Here is an 18,182-nt window from a genome sequence, read left to right on the forward strand (position 1 = left end):
AGCTGGTCCACACAGAGTAGCTGCTAAATTATCTCAGTTCATGCCTGACACACCTGTACTTAAAACACGGAGGAGAACCCAATCAAAAACACATTATTCATGTGATGCAATCAGATTAAGTGGAAACATTCAAGAAAACATGACACTGTACAACTGTTCACGCATTTAAGATGACCTCAGACCTACTACACCTTGTTATCGGTCTTTTCCAAAAAAGGTTTAATCATGGATGGAGCTGACTATGAAGCACTCAGTAAACATGTCAGTGGTACACTGAAGGTACAGCCTTTAAGGCACATGTCACGGACTTTAGTGTTGTCCAGGCTACAAAGCTATAAACCGTGACAGCGATCGCCCATAACAAAAAATGGAACCCTTGATATAATTTTGCTCCACCACTTAAAATAAAAAAGGCTCTGGCATTGTAGGCAAACATTGTACTCTTGAAGCTGATTATGAATTCATGCAATCTCTTTCGCAATAAATCAAAATGTAATGACACTATAAATGTCAACGCTAACACTTTATATTAAGTTGCTGAATAGCAACAGTTTATTGATATAAATGATGTCTCTCTATGGTATTTTTTTTTTCAAAAAGCACACAGGATATTGATACACTGTATTTTAAAAATCCATGGATCTGTTCCAATCCAGACATGAGAAGGATAAAAAAACAACCAAAACGGTCTTGAGAAATTGCATTTCCTGTAAAGTTCAATCCACCTTCAATTCTGTACCCTTGAAATTGGAATTGACAGAAAAATTCTGATTATATTTTAAATTGATCCACCACTCTTTAGAAACATTCTTCACTCAAGGAGGGTTATACACAATACAGCAGGTCCTTTTAAAATAAACAAGAAACATGCTGAAAATTCTAATGTTGATTTCAGAAGCAAAATATATGATTTATGATACATTAATTTGCTTGCTATATATTTTTTTTTTATTTTAATGTGACTTTATTGTGAGATGTGTGTGAATGCATACACAATCAACACTTCCTGCTTTGTTACATTAACATCAATAAAGCTATCTAGCTTCAAAACCTGTAAAAAGACACCCAGACCACTGAAGATAGCTCCTGTTCAGGCTGTGAGCAACAGTCTGTGAAGAGGACATGGGATTGTCACTCATACAATAAACTTCCATTGTGGTCATCCAATCACAGCACAGTGGCCCCCAGTTTACAGCGGATGGGCTGTACTGTGAGCCGCTGGCGGTGTGTGTGTGTGTCCCCACCCCCGCCCCCCCGCTGTCCGAGCGTCCCTACGCTCCTCGCCGCCGCACGCCGGGGCGGAGCCGCTGGCGGAGCGGCCGGTGCTGCAGGCTGATTGGCTGTTTGCCGAAGCGCGCCATGATCTCCTTGATGCGGGACAGGTTGGTTCGGCCGAGCAGGAAATCGCAGCGTGTGGCGCCCATGTCGTACCCCACCTCGCACACCTTGCTGGAGGGGCTGTACCCCTCCGCCCGCACCATCACCTTGTACTCCCCAGGGTTCAGCAGCCTCCAGTAATCTCCATCTGCCGCTGCAGAGACAGGCATGAGTCATGAGTGTGTGCGTTAGCGTATGTGTGTGTGTGTGTGTGTGTGTGTGCATGTGTGTGTGTGCGTTTGTGTGTGTGCGTTTGTGTGTGCGTGCGTGCATGTGTGTGTGAGTGTGTGAGTGTGTGTGTGTGTGTGTGTGCGTGTGCGCGTGCGCGTACGTGTGCGTGTGTGCGTGCGTGTGTGTGTACGCACCCCCCCTCAGTGCATGAGGTCCATGACTCACAGCTTCTGCAGGTCATTCCCTTTTCAGTTAGATAGTTGGATAGTTATTAAATTGATCTCTTCATTATTTTCATACATAAGAAGAAGCCAACCTGTTAGCATCAGCTTGTTAGCATCAGCATTTACAGGAATGGTGTTCTTTACAGAGTGACAACAGCCTGATGAAGTGGTTTCAAAAGGAAGAGGTTGCCTCAAGGTTTCACACAAAGGCATGAAATCGTATTATATATAATATTTTCAAACTAAAGGCATTTAGGGGGCATTCAGACCAGTCATCAGATGAGCACAGGAGCTGCTTAGGCTACTTTATCCATCTAATGCTTTGCTACTGTGGTTATTAGCTAATTTAGCTGCTAGCTAAAGGACAGTAGTTCAGTTATAAATGCACATTTCCATTGGAAATTATAGTTCAGTAGATATGAATTTTCACACAATCAGAGCATGAAGGTTGCATTTGCTGTGGTTATAGCAGTACTGTGTTTGGCTTGAGGTCCAAAGGGGTGAAGGGATTGCACCTGGCTGTGAGTCAAAGTTGTGGAAAAGAAAGGGGGGAGATGGGGTGGAGGAGGGGTGCTGTGAGTCGCTGACACAGAGAGAAAGTGGTGAGTGGGATTTTATAGTCACGGATGGGACCGGTTTGTCTAGGTTTGGTTAATTGCATGGGGATTGTCCATAAATTCTCCTCCTAATCTCACATTGAAGCAATTCTTTCTTCCTTCATGGGTATATTTTCCTCTCCTGGTTTTAATTTAAATTAATATGCTGAAAAGCATAGCATTGCATATTTAAAACAGAAGCAAAGGACCTTTTTCATATAAATGTTTTTACCACAAGAGACAAACCAGTATTAGAAATATCTGCGAGTACAGTATTTAGCAGGGCCATATGGCAGGAGGGGTTTTTTAGCATAGCGGATTCTGATTTTACCATTTGGCAGATAAAACCTCACATCTGTGAGCTGATGTGACGTTCAAATATTTTAATTCAAAACGTGTGATGTGTGGAGGCATACTGCGTGATTTCTGCACTGCCGCTGAGTGAGACGCAAGTTACACTATCACTGTCTACAGCCCAAGAAGAGTGTAATCACACAGCATAAAGCTGACTCAATGTAGGAAGACCGTCATTATTTCGAAGTTTACATTTATTGATTATGTAATATGGTGTACTTAGGTGCACAATTCATTTTAAGCACACATTTGTAATTGTTCAAAGATGGCTTCCCTCTCCTGTTTGTGTAAGTGAGATAGCAATAATAAAGAGTGTACCTTACCATATGGGACAATCTAAATAATTTCTCTGTAGACAGGCAGAGAAGAGGGGTCAGCCCCTTCCAATGGGCATGTAAATTGACCTTTAACAGCTTGCAACACTCACTCTGGTTTGTCACAGTGAGTTAAGGCTTCGATTGGATTGGCTCGCCCACATACGCTAAAAATATCACGGAACATTGTCATTCTGAAAATGACCTGTTTCATCTCCTAAGGCGAGGCACAGCCCGGCCTGCAGTAAGAGGCGGGCTGGCAGGTGGCTCTGTGTGAGCAGAGTCTGAGAGGAGACAGTGCGCAGAATGGAACTGCCACTTTACCCCGCACCCCTACAGGGAAGCCTAAAACTTCTGCATAAGACGACAGGCCTCACTTCTCTTTAGACTGATGGCTGCCAAGGGCACAGAATCACTTCTCAGAAGTTGCTGGAACACTGATTGTTTTGGAGACACATCTCATACTGACAGGCTGAGGCAACACTTATTATTGTAACACTGTAACACTTATTACCGTAACACTGCAGCACTTATGTAACATTGTAACACTTATTATCGTTTGTCCTTGTAAGAGGACTGCCAGTCCTGTCTTTGCTAACTAGTGCAAATCATTGTTTGTATGCTTAGTAGACACTATATCCATCATATCCATGGCAACATATATTGCATATTTTACCTGAAGCTTTGCTTACAGGTATAAACACGCCACCAGTTTTCTAACATTCTAAAATGAACATTCTTCTCTAACCACTCCACCATCTCTGCTGCTGTAACAATCTAGTTGGGTAGTTTAAACCTTTTTTTTACATGACCATAACTTCTCAGGTTCATAAATAATTACAGTACCTAATATTCATGCTATTCATGTTACTGCCATGGGGTCTATGGGCTGAATTTGTCAAACTAATGTCAGAAATGTGCTAAATTCATAAGAGGGAGAATAATTTTGTGCTTCTGAATTATTTAGTAATTGATTTTATGGCTGTGCCAGGGACATAGTGAAAGTCTCTAAAACGCGAGGAAAAACAGGGCCAGGTACTCGATGACCTCAGCGCTCCAGCTGGAGTCCTGGAGCGGGAGATAAACCGTGATGTGAGTGCAGTGAGCAGGTGAAGGCTCTCCCTCTCCCCCATCCCGCTTGGCTAGTGGTGCAGTATTGTACGTAGCCTGGTTGCCTTGTTTGGAGGCTGGAGATGCACAGATGACTCATGCTGCTGGGATTACACTGAAATGCCACAGCGCTCTACGCAGCACTGCGGTGGATTTGCTGTTTTCATTGCAAAGTGTAACGCACCATTTCTGCACAATTTCCAAGAACATGAGCATCAGCAAATTAAAGAGTGATGCCTGAACTTTGACTGCTGATGTTGGGTACCAGTCCACCCACGTTTCTTTGAGGAAACAGTCAGCGAAAGCTGTTTCTGTGCTACAATTAGACTTTAGTTGTAGGTATCAGATTTATTTTCTGACTAATGGTAACCTGCATGTGTGTTCATTGTGTACCATACAGAGGACTCCCATAAGCTTTACCCCAAAGTGGTCGTACAAGCAGAGCATTCTGGGAGGCCGTATCTGTGACTTGTGTCAGCCCTGTATTTGTCTGCTTGCTGTGGTGGAGCGCTGTGCTGTTTGGCTGACCTGTGCGGACGTCATGGCTGATGCCCTCCACGGAGACGACGGCGTTGGCGATGCCACGCCCCTGCGTGTCTCTCACCATGCCTTTGATGCCACGCTGAACCTGCACAGGAGAGGGGTCAAATTTCCATTGGTTGTTTAATGTCCAATTATTCTGGTCAGTTTTAATTTAAATAAAAAACAATTTGTTTGCAGATTAATGTAACATTTTATATACTGCAAAGATAAAGCATGACATTTTTCAGATCATCTTTTTGTGGTGGAAAAATTATAATTCACAGTTGTAATTCATGATTATGTTTCAGTGCACTTGTCTGTGTAGAGAGCTTAACATTGTATTTTATGCAGATTTAGTTTCTCAGTATCACACTACAAGCAGTAAAGATAATGACTGAGCAATTCCTTTCTTAATTTGAGAGGTACCTTAGCAATATTTTATTTTAACCAGCCAATTTACTGAAATTACATGGTTACCACTTTATGTAATCCCACAGGATATCTGGATAACCATACCTCTACCCTTAACTCTAAAACATTCAGAAACAACCTGTTTATATGCAATATGTGGTTTCCGTTTGCACCATGCTTGTTTTCAGATGTTTAATACTTACCTATTTAATTAGTGTAATCGCATTCAGTAGGTTATTTCCTGTTTAAAATGTGTGAAAATTGTCATTGTGATTGAGTGTTTTTGATACACCCCAAAATCTGATCAAGTGTGTCCATATAAGAGGACATTGAGAGAACAAGTTCCCCAGTCACAATCACATGCTGGCAATTTGTTGCATAGTAATGTTTTAAAGATTATATTTCATTCATTTTGCAGATGCTCCTAACCAGAGCGACTTCCAGCACAAAGATCAACTTTCACAGTATGCATGTGGAGTTGGTTTAATAAGTACATCTGAAGTCATACTTTACGAGGTCACAACCTTTTGCCTGTTCAGTCTGCATGATATAAAATAACATGCTCCTATCTATAGTTAGCACTGGGTGATGTGGATGGCGTCAGCAGCTTAAGCACACTGTCATTATCTGTCATTCTAACAAAGCCGTATGGAGACAATGAAGACTGGCAGGATGTTCTTCTATCAGCAAAAAATATGAGATATATTTGTCCCGTATTCGTGAGTGTGTGTTTATCGTGACTCACTCCACAGGGGCGTCAGCAGCAGATAAGAGCTGCCCCTATTGGGCAGAATTTCCCCCGTTTTAGCTGCAGTCGGACAACCTGACATGAATGCTAGTCGTGATTGTTATGATTCATACAGCAATACACCCGCAAGTCATGCCAGTTCACTGTGCCTCTGTGTGTGCGGTCAGGAAGAAGGAAGCCGCATGTTCCCGCTCAGTTCCTCTGTGAGCCACGCTGTGGGGGGGTGAGGGGGGTGGGGGCATCTTTTGTGCCCCTGGCTCTGCTCTGTTCTGGTCAGTGCTTCCGTTTTGTCAGATTAGACAAAGCCATGTGAAGGAGTGGGTAAACAGAGTAAAGTGGAGCAGCGTTTCATTTCATCCTGAGAAATACACAGCCGCGCTGACGCTCCAAATTGATCTGCTCGCTCCTTCCCGGCGCGTGTGATCACCTAAACTGAACCCAATTCCGCCGGCAGAGACCTGGCGTAATGATGTCTGACACAGCGCTATATGAGCACTGACTGGCAGATAACTTACTCAAAGAGCCAGCAGAAATAAGCTCCCACAGGCTGGCATTGTTCGGCTGTTTAAATCTGCCAGGCTTTTATTTAGGAAATACTACCACTGGGGTGATGAAAGGCATGCCATAGCCATTAGAGGTCTCAAAATGTCAGACCAGGAAATGCGCAGAGTACAAGCCAATTACTCTGTGTAACTCTTACGTGTTATCTGTCAGTGCCTCCATGGCATTTTGTGAGTGCCATTGATTTGGTGCTCAGGCCCACAGATGAAATAAGCCCAGCTGCCTGGGTCTTTGTGACCGGAGCCCATTGTGAAAAGGGCTTAACAACACACTTCAGCCTAATGGGTTTATTGACGACCACCTTGGTCAGTCTTTAAGAGCCTACTTATACTGTTAAAAATGTTTATAAATAGCAACCCGATATTGAGCGTGCAGTAAAAGGCTGGTAAACTTAGAATTACAGAGTGTAAAAGAATGTAGAAATCAATTTAAAAGTGACCTTGTGGTGTTTTAAGTTTTGCTGTTTTGTTTTAATTTGAGATTTTAAAGGTGATGTGTCCAGTTAAATACAGTATAATCATTTGGTTTTGTCTTCTTTTTGTGTCCTTGTGGCTGTACTAAAAATGGAAAAAAGGAAAAATGTGTTTGCAAAAATATGCATATTCTGAACAGTGTGGAATACAGTCCAAAGAGCAAATGATCTTTTTACTGTTACTAACATTACTATTTAAAAAATAGTCATGCATAATTAATAAATGCGGTACAAACAGTCGCTTAAAGTAAATTTGCAACCATATTAGCCAAGAACATGACATAAACAATAAGCTGAGAAATGAAATCAGCCATTTACTCAGTATTTATGTATGCAGAGCTAAAATACACAAACAAGGAAAAATAAATAAGCAAAAATCATGGAATCATGGCGAGGCAAAGTAAATAAATGAGCAAAGCAACATTTTCTGCCTCTGTGCTCAAGAGAGCAATTTATTACTTTCGGAAAGGATCCTTGCAGGCGCACACCGAGAGAAATAAGCGCTCGGTAAATCTGGACTTTTAGGGGTCACTGGTCTTTCAGACGGGGTCTCCCATCTTCCGCTGGATGGGATTTAGGACCTTTTCCCTAAAACAGCCCAGTGGTTCTGCTCTTCAGCAGCCCTGTGTATGGAGAGATGACCCTCTTTCACCCCTCGGCTCCTCTTCAGTCTGTTAGCCCTGACTGATCCAGCATGTTTCCCATCAGTGTGTAGCACAGAGCCTAGCGTTCTCTCCCGCTGTGAGTCACACGCTCATGCTGTCTCTGTGAGGTCTCTGCCAGCGCTAGCATCTGTGGCTCTTCCCTGCGTCATCACTGCAATGGCAGATTGGACAAACGGCAAAAGGCCAGTAGAAAAATGTATTCAGAGCCCAACCAGCAAAGACGATACTTGAGTATGTCTCACTCAGACATTCTGTGAAGTAAAACATCACAGACATGCTAATAATGTCTATAATAATGCTGAACAATGTACTTATTTATTCAACTTATTTATTAAATATTAATATTAATTCATTATTATCAAGGACTATAATCTGTCAGTGCTAGGCCAGCTGACAGCTCATTTCCCCTGCTGCAGATATGGGGGTGATTGTCAGTAACTCCAGGAAAGCCGTCACACAAGGTCAGTCTCCTTGCTGGAAGGGGCTTAGCAGAGGCTGTGATTGAAGGGTTTTCCTGTGATAGAGCCCAGGCCTGAGGCCCATGTGGGCACAGCCATACACCGAACCCCCAAGGCTACAGGCTGAAGCAACGGAGCAGAAATCAGCCCCCGGGACAACCTGAGCTCAGCCCCCACGGAGGCTCAAACACAAACCCAAACGCTCTCCCTCACGGTTTATCCAGCCTTGTTTGCCCCAGTATCATAAGATCTGAGCCTCTGCCCTGGCCAGCGCTCTCCGGTGCAGATAAGTCATGAGATCAGACTGTCTCAGCAGCCGTCTGTGGAGAGAGATTCTGCTGCATTCGGCCCCACAGTGACCCTGAGCTGCTCACGCACATTACTGTCCCGCTCCGTTCAGACGGATTCGTGTTGGTAACGAGGAGCACAACGCTCGTTTTTCTCATCTCACTGAATCTGAACAGAATCTGTGATCTGGAAGAACAGTAATCCTAAATTTATTAACATGTACAGGTCCGCAGTAGTAGTGGAGGTAAATGAGATAGATAAATATTTATTTTTCTGCCCAGATATTGCTGTATTGTCTTCTTGTTTTGCATCATGTACATGTTTTTGGGGGATACACTTTAGGCATACTGCCACCCTCACTATGCAACAGGTTTTTACCTGTGTTTTAGTTTGTGCAGGTGTGCTTGTGTGCCCGATTGTGTGAATACCCACACACACCTGTGTGTGTATTTATGTGTATTTGTGTGTGTATGTGTGCACGCATGTGCGTGTGCGTGTGCGCGTGCATGTGTGTGCGTGTGTGTATTTATGTGTATTTGCGCGTGCGCGCGTGTGTGTGTGCGCGTGCGTGTGTGCGTGTGTGTCTCTCCGTACGTTAGCGTGTGCCTCACACACCTGCTCCATGAAGACGAGCAGGGACTCCCGGTTATTCTCCCACTCCTCCGGCAGCTCGCTCTCATGGGGGAATTTATCACAGCCCACATACATGGACAGCTCAAAGCAGTTGGTGTGCAAGTAACTGAAGTCGTTCATACCTGCCAAAACACAGCGGATCTGCGGGTCACTCGTGTTAGCAGTGTTTCAATTCTCCCTGATTGACTTTCTTCTGAGACAAGTATTTGCAAAAATAGACTATCCTGATAACATGAGGCAGGCTTCTGTCTATAGGTCCTAAGATAATGAGATTATGTATATCTCCTTGCAGCATACTCTGTTCCTGTCCTCATGTCGACAAGAACTTCTGCTCTTGAAGCGCAGCAGATTTAATTAGAATTAAATCCCCATTATTTGTGGTCCTTCTCATTTTTTAAATCTCTGCTGAGGTCAGAGTAATCCCTTTCACACAGGGATACAACAGAGAGCGACCTTCAGCCCTGAGTGAAGGGCGCCGTGGAATCTGTGAGGCCACCGTTAGAAAGGCCTGAGAGAGATCATTACAATACGGCTGCACAAAAGCCAGGACCTCCAGACAAACCTAAAATAAACTGTAACAAAATCTGCACAATACATAACAGACACAGGGAGAAAGACTGAGACAAACAGACTGTCATATAACTGAGAAAGACAGTGAGGGGGTGGGGGGTGGGGGGGGGCAGAGACTGAGACTGAGAGGAAGAGAGAAAAATAAGAGACAGAGAGAGAAAGTGGAAAAGGAAGACAGCCGGAGAGAAAGTGAAAGACAGAGAGAGACAGAGAGAAAGTAGAAGACAGAGAGAGACAGGCAAACACAGCTAGAAAGGCATGAAGGCATGGAAAGAGAGTCCTCTTAAACTCTGAGACTGTAGTGCATTCCCCATTCCTCTAAAGGAGGAAGAGTACAATTCAAACTGTTCCTGCACCTGTGTCCCCCTGCCTCATCTGTGGGGACAGTGCACAAGGACCCCCCAGCAACAGCACAATCTCTGTGTGCCTTATCCTATACTAATGCATATCCTGCCGTTATTCTTATTTATTCTTTAACATTGCACTTATCTCCGTGTGTTTCATCTACAGTTAAATCAGTGTGTATTTTTATTATTGCATCATACCATTCATCCCTCCTATTTATCAGTCTGCTGAGGGAAGACACCGTAGTGTAACGTCATGCAAATTAAGCAAAATTTGAAGCTTGAACTGCAGAGACCCACAGAGGGAAAGAGAGAATCTCAGAGAGAGAGAGAGGGTGAGACAGACAGATGGAGACAGAGACAGAGGGAGGGAGAGAGGCAGAGAGAGAGATGTGTAGCGGAGGCCGATCGATGCCAGGGTGAGGACTGACTTCCCGCGGCCGTGTGCCAGGACGCCCCGTTGATGGTGCCGTCCTCCTTGGCGAAGTCCTCGGTGTGGCAGACACGGCGGCTGGCATCAGTCATCAGGCGGTGCGTGGAGGCATAGGAGAAGGCCAGCCAGCGGAAGACGTGGTCGTCAGGGGTGGGGTTCTGCTCCTGGGTCTTCCACTGAGAGCGCGCCATGTCGTAGGGGAAGGTCACCACCAGCTCCCCACCCTGCAGGTTCCCCCCCAGCACGAAGGGAATCTTCTCCATCCAGGCGGTCAGAGCTCGCGTCTCCACAGCAACCTGCTCAGAGAGAGAAAAAAAAACAGAAAACTGTTTGCTTCTCCGCTCCTCTGTGATCCAGATCCACCAAATGCATCAGCCACGAAACAATAAGATCATCGATCCCAGCCCCTGAACTCTGCCAGAGAATAGAACAGCAAAGCAACAAACTTGCTTTTCGTAACCACATTTACCCACGAATGTGCATTCCTAAAATCACACAATATTTAAATTTAGTTGTTCTAATCTTTTACAGTCCTTGTAGTGTGTTTAAGTGTTTAGATTACCTGCTGTAGACAGAGGCGCAAAAGGAGACCATATCTCTGACGCTTTTCACATTTTCTAGATTGGAATAAAACTGTAAGATTATAAGAAAGAGCCTGCTGAGGCTAAACACATTACAAAGGATTTATACTGGCCACAAACTGCAAATTGTGCTGCTATTGTATGGGAGAACTTCATGTATACATTTTAAAAACTGATGTTAAACAATATTGTGAGATGATCTAACTGTGAGAAAATGTTTGGAACATGGATTTTCAAATATCGAATAAGTCTCTCTGCAACGGCCTTTCTGTCCTCTCCTTCCACCTCTGACTGACCGTGGCGTTTTTTGACTGGTACCACTCTGGGATGGGCACGTGGTGGTTGAGCACTTTTCGGGGAACCCACTTCCTGGCCTCGGCCTCCCAGAGGATGGAGTTGAGGTCGGGGAAGTTGTGATGGATGTCCAGGCCGTCCTGACTCCAGCGGCCCACAGACCAGCCTCCCAGCTCTGAGCCCTGAGGGACAGGACCAAAGCACAGGCCATTAGACCGGAGAAAAACGCAGCCAGAACATAGCAGAGACAATCTCTCCCTGCAATCAGATTGTGAGCATTGCATCACATTGTACCAAACTAAGAGATTCAGTTACAAAACAAATAGAGATGAAAACAATACAAGTTGCCAATCCAGCTTTCATGGTTTAGGGCCATGACTAATTTTAACTTTTCACACATCAACCATCTGTGATGTCATTTGATAGTCTTCCATGTTGGCTAAAACAAAAAAAGACCCTTTTACAAAGTTTCCATAAAAGGTCAATAATCCAACACCAGTGACACTGTGAGAAACTGTGCAAAAAATGGCAGCCAAGTTGAATACATTCTGAATGAATTCATAAACATCCTTTTAGTCGGTTATTTTACTGCCACAGTAAGATGACTCCCTCTCTTTGTGGCGATTCTTTTGAATCTGAGAGTGATGCGTATCTGACACGCATGCTTACTTGAAAAAGGCTTTTGTTTTTAGAAAGATAATCCAAGTGACAGCAGTGTTTTAGAATATACCATGTACTAATATTTTTCAATCAGCAAAGTATGCAAATAAGATTAAGAACAGGGGGAAAATTCCCAGCTCTGTGTAACCCTGGGAAGACGTAGACAGCAGCTGATGAAGCTGATTGGAAGGAACAGGTCCTGTTTGAATGTTAGTGGTGGGTGTGAGGCAGGCAGTTTATGAGGGCAGATCGGCAGACCTACCACTTCAAATGCTTTCTCGTAGCCGTCTGGGTTGACCGACGGCAACAGGTGGATCCGGGTCTGGTCCACCAGGTGCCGTATCCGCGGGTTACCAGACAGGTACTCCTGGCACATGAACTGCATCAGCAGCAGCAGCAGCTCTCTGCCCAGCACCTCGTTGCCATGGGAACCAGCAGTGTAGCGGAATTCTGGCTCACCTGGGTGAGAAGATCTGAATCTTCCAGAAGGATAGGTGCACCTCCAGAAAACGCATGCGTTGGGCTAGCATAGCCCTTCCACAGCAGCTGAATAACCACTCTGACAGCGCAGTCACTTCCTACCACTATAATCAACTCACACACGTCTCTGTGTCCACAGCAGCTTACAAAGATGTACTTTTTCTGTTGACAGCTTCAGCATCTATTAACTTCATCTTCAATCCTCCTGACTGTCCTTAATTTGAAGACTAATTAAAGTGTTATTTTTTCCTTCCTTAAACAGCAGTGGGAGTTCAGTGGTGGCTGAAATTAATGGTAAGTTATGTAAGTAAAGGAAAAAGTGCTGTCTGCTTAAATATGATACTCAGTTTAAAAGGCATCCAAAACGCCATCAGAAATAATTCCAGCCGCAGACTCAATGAGAGATTATTGCAACTGTAATGTTTTCTTTGAGGCATATTAATTTATTTTGAGTGTCTCACCCAGTTCATGCTCTCCGGGGTTGTCTGAGATCTCGATGGCATAGAGCTTCAGGCCGCTGTGGCTCTTGCCGATGTTGTATATTCGGGTAATGTTCGGGCACATATCATTCACCACCTTCATCAGCTGGTGGAGACAGGAGCAAAGAGGGTCCCATCGGGGGGCAGCAGCAGTTAGTGACTGTTCAGTAGCTATTAAACAATCCACAAAATGCAGGACAATCATTGCAATGATGGCCAGCCTTGTATTAAAAGCTTTAGGAGTACCGCTCTTCTCTGATAGTATAGTGTATTGTCTCCATCACAATGTCTTTTGCCATATTTCTATACAAAGCCACTGCTAAACCTCATCTTTGAAAAATGCAGAATAGCAACCTTTAGTGACTTATTTCTGTTTCAGCCTTATGATCCTTTTTTGTTTGCCCATGGACATATTCTTGCTATTATAAAAAACCATAACCAAACGATCTGAAATGAAATCCACCCCATGGAATGCGATTTAACCGTCCAACATAACTGTTGGATAACCTCAACTATGTAAGCTTATAACAAAAAAATATCTGAAGCTCGGCAGACTCAAACACCACAGAATGTCCCCTTTCCCTCTCTGTTAATGCTGTGACCACACAATCTCTATGCTGATCGACTTCTGACACATGCGTACCGTAGGCACTGTGCTTTTGGATTTGTTTCTGCAGTTACAGCTGACCTGTATTTTCCGTGAGCATTTGCATCTGTGATAGGAGGCTTCATGAATGTGAGCTATCAGTGATTTGCTGACCTGAACCAATCACATTATTTTGGTACGGAGAGCAAAGTCTTCTGATTGGTTCAACCAAGTCAGTGATTGACAACAGACAGTAGCTTCACTCATTATTGGGTTCATAAGAACATAAAAAACATGAGATGCCTAATAAGGAGGACAGGCCATTTAGCCAGGTCAGGCTTTCTGCTTCATGAAGCTTCACTGTGCCATTACTGTCTATGACATCTGACCACGGTGTTTACAGGCTGTCTGAACAGAGCCTGGATCCTCCCTCTTTCTAAACAGGAAGCATATTAATAAATTCTGAAATATTGCAGCTGGATTGTGACATCTGCATAAGAATGAGATCCCATTTCCTCAACAGCAAGGTAATTTTTCATGAGCTTCTGCATGTAGTTTACTTACAGCACCAGCTGCTGCTGAAACCATTACTCAATAATGAGAGATGGGATTTTAATGTATTCCTTTGAAATCCCTGATTTAACTTACCAAATCATTACCCAACACATCTGCCTTTACGCACAATAAAAACAAGGAGAGAGAGATAAGGTTTGTATATGACTTTTTCTGCAATCCATCAGTGTGTATATTAGGCAGCAGTCAAAGAGTGAAAGTTTTCTCTGTATTTATTTTCTAAAACATTCAGACTGTCACAGAGATATTGGTTTTTATCATTCATGCCATATCATTTGTGCCGAGTTCAAAGCTTGGCTGCCACAGCGAGGATCATTAAGGTGCTACTGAACGCACTGGCACTCGTGTACTCTGCTAAAACAACAAAGAAACCAGGCTGTGACACCACTGTCTGACTTTATTGACATTTAATCACCATTTTATTCCAAAGGGTAAAGCTCATAAATGGCTATCGTATCTCTGTGTATCATTTTGAGTTTTTTTTTTTTAATTCTGCATGTCTGAATATCATCAGTGAGGTTCCAGACTTGGCACTGAACCAGCAAAATGAATGCCAAAACATTGTCAAAATGATTTATTTATGGTCAGCTCTGAAGATGTGTTTGGGTTTTATTTTTAGCTTTTAGTCATGTATTTCACTTTGGAGATAAACTGTATCCTGAGGGATGAAGCCTGCTAATGATCACCTCACATGCAGACAGTAGAAAGTGTTTGTGACAGTAAAGTAGAAGTGAAAAACTGATCGATGTGTGAAGCTGTCAAAATCACAACTCTTCGCTTGGGAATCAGCCACCACATTGATGTCTAAATGACAACAGTTAAGTCTGCCTGATGAAAAGCTTGTTCAGTACTGCATAGCCGTTGCTGTTTGATTGTTGCCACCAGTAGAACATTCAGTAACAAGTCGACGTGTCTGTTTCTCACAGTTAAACTAAAGTGTGTGACTGATAAGGGCTGACTTCAGCGGGTCCATTTGAAATGCAAGCTTTTGCTGATGAAAATACAGACCTGCATGAACAGACATTCAGCATTCTTTCCCCTGACACTGAGACTTTCCGACTGCATATAAGCAGAGTCACTCATGAACACTCGCAGTTTGGGGTTTTTGGTCTCTGAGACCTACGCGGTCAAGGGTTTTCTGCGTCTGGACTTTGATCTGTGGGTATCCGAGCAAACACACAACCCACTCCTCTCACCTGCCTCATTTCTTTGTAGGTGTGATGTTTGAAGTCCAGATTGTCTGTGGTTGTGATCTCATTCCTTCTGTGGTAATAATTATTGGGGTCTGCCAAGAAAGAGGTGAAAAGCATTCAGTGAATTCAGAGAACAAAACGAATGTGTTGTGTTTTCATTTTTATTTTTGTAAGCTGCTTTTAGAATGCACTTTTGGAAATACTTTAAGTGATTAGTAACCTAATAAATGAACTGATCAACAAATGAATACATTTGGCTTTTGGACACATTTGCAGTTTTGTGTCCTGCTTTTTTCGACACAAAGCTTATTAGTATTAGTATTAGTATGAGTATTAGTACTAGTATTACTAGTATTACAAGTATTAGTAGTAGTAGCAATATTAGTCATATTATTATTATTATTATTGTTATTAGTAGTAGTAGTAGTAGTAGTAGTAGTAGTAGTAGTAGTAGCAGTAGTAGTAGCAGTAGTAGTAGTAGTAGTGTTAGCATCAGTGGTCGCAGTAGTAGTAGGGGTGTTAGTAGTATTAATAGCAGTAGTAGTAGTAGCAGTATGGTTCATGTTATTGTTATTTCTACAGAGCAGAAAAGGAGAGCCAGAGGAGAGCACAAAAATTGCTCTTAGCACAAAATGTCCTCATTAAAGTCAAAACGTGCTTTTATGTTTCTTTTACCTGTTCTGCTTTGATTCAAGGTGACTGAGGCTCTTAAGAGTATAACTAAGATTTTGCTAAAGACACATAAGACAAGCCTAAGACAAGGAATAATTCCACTCTAGAACAACTTTGTCTGTGAGTGTGTGTGTGTGTCTGTTTGTCTGTCTGTATATACAGTACATGCATTGTGTTTATATTCAGCAAAGAAAGATAGTAGCTCTTCCGATGGATGGATGGTTTGCATAGTGGTTACAGTAATGGGCTCTACAAAACTATTTTCATTTAAGGAGGCTTTTGTCTGTGATGTCTTGAGACAAATATTTTATTAATTTTTTTTTGTGGCGGAGGAGCTACATTCGATGGCAACATTGTTTTATGCATAGCAAAAAGTGAGCAAACTCTTTCTTAACTACGGGCTGATTACATATCTCTCAAAGAATGTGACTGCTTACGTAATCCTGCCTGTGACAGCACCATCAAACACAGGCCTGTCAGAATGGATCGAGATGCTTATCGCCCAGCTCACCTCTGTACGCTTCTCTGGAAAACACAGTGGATGGAAACCGGGCCAATTCTAATGTTCCATGCTGTGAGGAACGAAGCAGATGATCTCTACCTTTCTAATAAATCATTTATTTTAATACAAAATAGATCTACTGTATGATACCCTGGATCAAGGCTCTGTCTACTGCTGTGACTTGCAAGAATGAGACTGAAACTGACAGACTAAAAGTATTGGAAAACGCCTGTGGCTAGGATGCAATTTATATTCTTCCACCCTCTTCGCTGCACTGTTTAGCTGTTTCACCTTCAAAATGATTTCAACAAAGCCGAATGCTCCCTGATGAGCTCACCGGGTATGTTGTTGGTGTGTAGTAACAGAAAGCATCCATACATACTCTACTGCTTTGGTATCAGAGTATATATTTGGGTATGGCGATGCATATTTGCATATCTGTATGCTTAAGTAGCATGTCTTTAGGGAAACCGCTTATGATGGTGACCACTTCCAAGTGTGGAAGTGTGCAGATGGAAACATGGCCTCTCGCGAGGTTGACTGATACATCCAACCAAACACGCTTCCTCGGTTTTTATGACAATGCATGTCCATTCAACCAATCAGGCCCCTGGATCGAGGGTGGCTGCTGGTCACCGTGAGAGGTGAGGTGGGTGCAGCTGCAGGCACCTGGGCTGTGCTCACCTGGCATCGGGCAGCCCAGGATCTCCACCCGCATGCAGATGCTGCCGCTGACGTACCAGGACAGCGGGTTCACCCTGATGTAGCGGGCCACCACAGGCACCGGCAGGCGGTTCAGCACCGGGATCTCCTTCTCACTGTTCCCAGGAAACACCTGCAGGTTTACAGAGGAGACGGCACACCGCTGTACACTGTGACTCAGCTCTCTCTCACAATTCAGCTGTTTAATGTCCGTATACCTGAAATAACAATGTAAAAGAGGAAGGACTGAGGCTGAAGTTTAGTGTCATTTTGATCAATGCAGACCCTGGTGTTACGACACCTGGGTCAACATCTCATGGTGTGAGAATTTAGTGATCTGAATGAAAAAATACAGTACAATGCTAAATAAGTAAGAGTGCTCCTCAGACACCTCTGTAATGACCCCAGCTTTGATGGCTGCCCTGACCTGAAGCCTAGCTGTGCTGTTCCCTCCAGCCTGTGAATAATCAATAGTCTGGCCATTACCCTGCCACAATGTTTATAAATTACTGTGCTTCTCTGTATTACTGATAATGTCCCGTGAAGCCAGAATCGGTAAAAATAGAGTTTCTCTGGAAAAAAACAAGGAATTTACAGCCATACTGTACTGTAGTATGTACCATACTGTATGAAGTAGTAAAGGTGTAGTAAAAACAAAAAAAAATGAAATTGAAGTTTTACATTATTTTTAATTCTTAGTTGACATTTTCCATTAATTTCAGTGACAGATGAAATCATGGCAATGTATGAACATTGAAAGGGAAACTCTTTAGTTATTCAGACTTGAAGACAAACTACTGATTAAAGACTGAGATGAAACTCTGAGTCCCCGTCTGTGTGGCCTCGGGTTACAGACAGGATCAGCAGCACTGGATGCTCACCAAGTCATCGGTTCCGTTCTTAATGGTGACCCACGTGTGGCTGTCATTGCTGACGAGTACACGGTACGATGTCACCCAGTCGCTTCTGAAATTACAGCAACAAGGACAACATCAGCCATACTGTGCACAAAAATTCGACACACCCTTCTGCAATTAAACTCTTAGTATGAAACACATTCAACCCATAAGGAAATACCCCAGCATATTAATCTGTGGGCATCTGTATTAATAAGGAATTCTACAAACATAGCACCATAACACTGGTTCTCGTTGGGAATCCTAGCCTAAAGAGGAGTTGGACTGTTTGCAGTGCTGCTGTACAACACAG

At 43.3% G+C, this 18,182-nt stretch overlaps 1 protein-coding gene across 1 annotated transcript in view; it reads right to left on the minus strand.

Moving 5' to 3' along the window:
* Positions 1-1,070: 1,070 nt before the first annotated feature.
* LOC118789950 (inactive carboxypeptidase-like protein X2) overlaps positions 1,071-18,182 on the minus strand; it is a 35,402-nt gene continuing 18,290 nt past the window's right edge. The window contains exons 5-14 of the mRNA XM_036546700.1: positions 17,855-17,939; positions 16,956-17,106; positions 15,101-15,189; positions 12,728-12,851; positions 12,049-12,245; positions 11,129-11,308; positions 10,250-10,547; positions 8,887-9,026; positions 4,675-4,774; positions 1,071-1,531 (exon numbers count right to left, since the gene is read on the minus strand). Of these exons, the coding sequence (XP_036402593.1) occupies positions 1,272-1,531; positions 4,675-4,774; positions 8,887-9,026; positions 10,250-10,547; positions 11,129-11,308; positions 12,049-12,245; positions 12,728-12,851; positions 15,101-15,189; positions 16,956-17,106; positions 17,855-17,939 (1,624 nt within the window). The 3' untranslated portion in view covers positions 1,071-1,271. The remainder of the gene's footprint in view (positions 1,532-4,674; positions 4,775-8,886; positions 9,027-10,249; positions 10,548-11,128; positions 11,309-12,048; positions 12,246-12,727; positions 12,852-15,100; positions 15,190-16,955; positions 17,107-17,854; positions 17,940-18,182) is intronic.

This window comes from Megalops cyprinoides, chromosome 15, assembly GCF_013368585.1.
Source record: "Megalops cyprinoides isolate fMegCyp1 chromosome 15, fMegCyp1.pri, whole genome shotgun sequence".
Lineage (NCBI taxonomy): Eukaryota > Metazoa > Chordata > Actinopteri > Elopiformes > Megalopidae > Megalops > Megalops cyprinoides.